Source organism: Pterocles gutturalis, unplaced genomic scaffold (assembly GCF_000699245.1).
Source record: "Pterocles gutturalis isolate BGI_N339 unplaced genomic scaffold, ASM69924v1 scaffold4332, whole genome shotgun sequence".
Classification (NCBI taxonomy): domain Eukaryota; kingdom Metazoa; phylum Chordata; class Aves; order Pterocliformes; family Pteroclidae; genus Pterocles; species Pterocles gutturalis.
The window spans coordinates 88333-94332 of record NW_010110262.1 but is presented as its reverse complement, the minus strand read 5'-3'; the positions used below and the strand labels follow the sequence as shown (position 1 = coordinate 94332).

General features: G+C 40.5%; 1 protein-coding gene across 1 annotated transcript in view; it reads right to left on the bottom strand.

The window, feature by feature from the left end:
• Nucleotides 1-6000, bottom strand: part of PDLIM5 (PDZ and LIM domain 5) — a 116607-nt gene that overhangs the window by 24894 nt on the left and 85713 nt on the right. Inside the window, exon 7 of the mRNA XM_010073290.1 lies at nt 1573-1757. Coding sequence (XP_010071592.1) covers nt 1573-1757 — 185 coding nt within the window. The remainder of the gene's footprint in view (nt 1-1572; nt 1758-6000) is intronic.

Below are 6000 nucleotides of genomic sequence, written 5' to 3'. Positions count from 1 at the left end.
GGGGTCTCACGAGAGCAGAGCAGAGGGGGAGAATCACCTCCTCTGACCTGCTGCTAATGCTGCTTTCGAGGCAGCCCAGGACACGGTTGGCTTTCTGGGCTGCAAGCACATGGTAAGGTGTAATCAAGTGTAATTTAATTCATTCTTCTAAATCTTTCTTCTTCATGTATCCATAATTTTAAAAAAGTCTATTACAGGCATTAATTAGACTTATGTTAATACTAAAGCATGCCAGTAGATTTAGCAGTGAAACACCTACCAACATACTGAAAATGCGCGTGGTACCACCAGAACCTCAAGCTGACCCACGGTTTCTGTGCAAGTGAAATACATTTATCACTTGGTGAGCCAGAAAAAGAGTTATGCCAAACATGGAGCACAATTAGTCACTTATAAAATTTCCTCAAGAATATACCCAATAGTTGACAGGGAAGTATAGAAATGTCAGTACATTGCCATCTCGAGGCTTGCTAGCAGAACTGCACATCCAAAACAAAATACATACATTTCTGACGGAGCACAACAGTCATTTAGCCAGATGTGCTAAAGTCATTATACAGCATTAACACCATATGCTTATTTTTATTTTTATGCCTCTATAGTTCCTTTTCTGGACTGGGTATACTTTTAAAGAGGGAAAATCCACAACTAAAAAAAAAAAAAAAGCTAAACTAAAAAAAAAAAAAAATCCTGACAGAAGGAGAATCAAGAATATTCACCTCATCCTTAGAAGATAAACCCGCAGTTAAATCTTAATTAGTAATACAGATTTCACAGATCCTTTGAAATTACTCCTCAAGTTTAGTCCAGCACCAAAGACTGATTCCATTTAAGAAACAAGTTACACTAAAAGATTAGCCCAAATAACTGCATGGAATATTACAAAAATAAAGGTGAACAATTACACATATGGTATTTCTTAATACTGATATGGTTATAACACAGGACTGTCCGTAAAGAAAATGGCATGTTTTTCAGACATCCAAGCATTGGTGCTGGTTTAAATGGGGAAGAATTGCCAACCTACATTCAAAGGTAGGAGCTATTCAACAACCCACCTTCAAACAAATCTCTATATCACAAACCTACGCAACACTCTGCAATGTTCCCACATAAAACCTACAAATGCCAAATACATAACCACTTGAATATTTTAGTGGTTTTTGTCTTTTTTTTTTTTTAATTAATCAGAAAAGCTCACTTGGAAAACATGTCTATTGATACTGCCACCCCTGAAGCTGCATGGAATCTGTTCTGTTGAATTTACAGTCACATGGAGAGCGCCAAGCTGAAACTCTGAGTTGCATATATATATATATGTTTGATTGGTATATATGCTCTTAATAGAGATCAGAGACATCTGCTTTTGCTTGTTTGTGAAACCAATTACATTTAGGAGGCTACTTACAAAGGGCTATTGGTTTACTAAACCAAAAGCTGTTTTTCTTCTCCTCTTTGCTAAACAAACTGGCCTGCACTCAAAACATACAAACAGCAATTTGAAGGGCTGGTGTTTTTACAAGCTATCCAAAGATCTTTCAGCGAACATGAAAAAGCCTCACTGAGAGTTACCTCCTTGGTTTGCAGGCTGCCAGCCTGAGTACTTGGCAGCGCCCGGGGGTCCCGTTGGCTTGGGGGCTGCAGCAGCCGCGGTGCTGGCGGGAGCAGGTCTCACAGCCGCATTTTCTTGGCGGTTGGGCATGCTCCTTGCCGAGGCAGATGTAAAAGCAGTGGGCTGGGGAGCCTCCACGGAATCACTGTTCAGAAGTGAGGGAGAAAAAAAAACAAACCATAAAACGAAGTGAAGGTGTTTGTGAAACAGAGACGTGGAGCGACATCCCTGCACCCTGTGCAGCACCCGCTGCTCTGTCATCGCCCATGCTGGGGTGATCGCCCCAGAACAACGCTGTGCATCTCCTATTTTTAAGCTATTTTTTAATTTAATTTTTATTTATTTTATTTAAGAACTGGACGCTTGAGTAATTTCTGCCAAAAGTCAATCTAGACAACTAAACCTCTTTACCTATTTAAAATAATGAAGTGTTGGTGTGACACAGGTTAAAGCAGAACCCTTACTGTAAATTTGGTACACTCACAGACTTTTAAAATACTTTTTATTTTCTTGGAGAGTAGGCAAGTACTCTTATAGTCAGATCATATTTGTAGGTCTTAACAAAAATCATCAATCTAAAAGTGACTTAATTAAATGCCATTTTCTTCTGTGGGCCACTGCTCCCCCAAAACCATTAAGTATTTTGAAAGAGCTGTAAGTTTCTTTATTCTTGAAACATGCACAATATTTTATATTACCTCTTTAGAGCAGTTTACAGACGCTTTTATATTTTAAGGATTAGTATAACTCTTTTAGCTATTTAAAAACATACATGATGAAAACTGCACTTAATTACAATTTGTGTAGAGTGTAAGTAGCCACTAATCACATTGCCAGTACGAAAATTTTTCTATTCTCATTTCCAGAGGCTGTTTAAGAATGATAAAATTATCATAATGAAATTTTTATGCAGTGTAACAGTATCTGTTTAACGGACATTTGCCTTTAGGAAGCTGAAAACAAATATTTTCATTAAAAAAAAAAAATCTTCAAAGTAGAGGAGTAATTGCTAATGAAGGTGATTTGCAAACTAAGAGGCTCACAAAACCAGGAAATGAACTCCACAACAATGCAGAATACAGCTAAAACAATTCCAAATACATATTTTGTGCAGTCTGAAACCCACCAGTTAACGTACTAGAAGCCTTGTATTCCTTCCTCTGTTGAAGAAAAAAACAAATTCACAGCACACGCGCATTGTGCATATTTCACCAGGGTCATTCACAGCTTTATAGACTGTGCCAAGTCCGTAACGTAAAAATCCACTTTTTACTTTACAAGTACTGCACACGCACAATATTGCCTTGCCCATACGACATGCAAGAACTTGAACACACCGTGAGGCCACAACGAAGTTCATACCCTTGATTTCTTTGTCTCTAGATTTACAGCATTAATAATTGATGTATTTCAAATATTTTTCTGGGTAAGGGATTAAAAAGAAAAAGGAGATTCACAGTTTAGAGAAGACATCTGAACGCTAAGTTTAATGAGTAACAGCTATTGCACACGTAGGCTTTTGACATCAGTGGCAGCCGTGCTGAACTGACACTGATGGATTTGCTACACACAGCCTGCACAAGCCCAGTGAAGCACAAAGCGAGACCCTGCGCTCTGTTACATTCAAATGTTATAAGATATTTAAAGACATTCCCATAGCACCAATGGAGGCATTTAATGTACACATCAGACTCCTTAAAGGCTTAGGATACAAGTCTCTTGAACAACAGATTTTGAGGCAGCGGAGATATACTGCGTGAAAGCGCTGTTGCAGACAGAAAGCAAAAGGACAGGAAGACACCCTCTGACATGAAGTAGCAGCTCAGTGAAGATGACAAGGTAGTTCAGGACTGGCTTCCACTAGGAAAAAAGTGCCTGTCTGTGACTTCAGCGTCACAGAAACGTCCTTCTGTATGTCTGAGCACGTTTGACACGTAACCCATCAAACATGCTCTGGGTCACAGCCCTGTTAAAATTTAAAGAATTCCTCAAAACACTCTTGGTCCTAAAAAAAAAGAAAGTTTCCTCCTTCTCCATCCAAAAGACTCATCACCACTTGTCTAAAGCCTAGCACCTCTTTGCTGCCTTCACCTGGAACATATAAATCATAAATAATATGAATTATCTGTCATAAATAAGAAAATCTTGCTGAGTCGGCAGCTGTCTTTACACAGAAGAGGCTGCTTAACAAGCAAAAATGGATGCAAGACAATTCTGAGGCTTGTGAATGATGTGGCATGCTAGTTCCTGAAGCAACAGACTACTGGAGACACTTGGGCTTTCACTGAGAAATTCGGGGAACCCTAACGACCCCAAACTAAAAGACAAGGATAAACCCAGCTATAAAACCACCTGTGATTTTTTTATCACCTCTGGTGGTTTCTGTGCCAGGAGCCTATCCTAGACAGAAGCTTCCTAAGGGAACAGCTTGAAGCCATCACTCTGACAGAGGGTATCGTGTTGGCCTCAGGCCAAAACTTTGGACAGGTCTTGGACACCTTTTGAACTTTGTGCCCGGCTCTTTCAAGCAGGAGTTGAATAAACTGTTAATGGAACAGGCAGGCTGCTCCTGCAGCTTGGCAAGTCTCTCCAGAGGGATACTGCCCATCTATGGTGGGCTGCAGGAAATTGTGCACATGCTGGTTTTCCTGAATTACAGCCTCTGATCACACAGCTGCCTGGGAACACACATGCAGCCTTCTCTGCAGATAAAAGAATAGATCCATCTATGTCTCACTTTCAAAGAAGTGCTGTACCCTGGAGACATTCAACCTTTTAAATGCTAAACTCCTACAAATTCATGCTTCAAAATTCATTCCTCAACATTCTAGCTTATGTTCTTCTACACTGAGAAACACTCAAACTCCAACTATTTTTATCTTTGTAAGTATAGCTAGGCACCTTCTCAGAAGCACACTTGCATTCTACTAAGTGGCTGTACAACACCCACGATTAACCCTACTAGTATTTTGTAACTCACTAGGATGTTGTACAATGATGACCCAAGAATCATTACCTAGCAAATACACGGTTTGAAGAGACAAAAATATATACAGAAATCCAAGAAAACAAATAGGTTATGGAAGACAGCTCCCAGCTGCTTTTCACTGTCATCACTAGAAAATTGAAGAAGGAATGATAAACCTTATGTATTTACCAAGCTCTCCCATGAGCAGCTTTCTCAGACTTCCCCGATGACACTCAGGTTTAGGTCAAGTACATTTCAGTGTTAAAACACTTGTGCTGTTAATTACAAGCCTACCTTCTAACTTGAGCTTTAACCTTTTAACCCTGCTTCATAACCCTGAAATGATTCCTCCTCCAGCTGATAAACACTTAGAGCAAAAACAAAAGGTTTCCACGATGAAAACTAATGCAACCAAGAGTCCCATCCATTTTAAGACAGACAACGTTGCTGGCAAGACGTGAACGCTCTGCTGTCAGGCTTTGGGTCTCAACACTGCAAGAACGAAGGAGCGGTGGAACGTGAGCCTGACTCAGAGTCTCATGCCCTTAAAACTCATTATGTGTTTGATTAATAAGTTATGGGAAGATTAATCAAAATAGTCCTGGAAGTGGGTTGCAAGGGAAACAGATCGTACAAACAGTCCAAGGAAAAAAAGTCCAGTAAAAAAGAAAGCCGAAGACACCTCTCTATCTTTGACATAATGCTAGCTTATACAGGACATACTCTTTTCAATTTCCATGGAGAACAACTCCTCCCGCACAGTGGAGCCCTATTCTATCAGAGTAAGGACATGTATGGAAAAGAAAGAACTTTCTGGGGCACCAGCCTGAGACCTGAGGACACACACATGGCTCCAGTGCCACTGCAAACTATACCCAGAGCTCACAGCAGGTTCCTCAGACTTACTCTCTCCTGATCAACAAAAGCACTGTGGAAACAGGCAAAACAGACTAAAAAGCAAGTAATAATTCCTCTGCTATTACTCCTTATCTTCCTCCCCAAATACCAAACACTGTATTACATTCCGGTTCTCGTTGGGATGACGGAGAAAAAGACATTTGCCAGATGTCCGTCCCATTGTTCAAGGTGGTTCTGAGAGCTTCTTGGATGCTACAGAGGGGTTATGGGCAAGGAACCTGTGGGGGAGGAAGCAAGTCCAGGTCCACATGAAGTGAGCACCAATTAGTTTTTCAGAGACCACACCGTGGTATTTGTATCCCTACCACACCCAGTTCTTTCCCAAAATCAAGGGCATCAAGACAAGGCTGAAGACATTTCAGAGGCATTTTAAGAAATTTGCATTGGAAAACCCTTCTGAACATATTTAGAGGTTTTGATGCCCTCCCCTTTCTCCCCACAATCCAAGAGAAGAAAAACACATGGAGCTACAGACGCCTAAAGCTCCCTCCATCCTTCCATG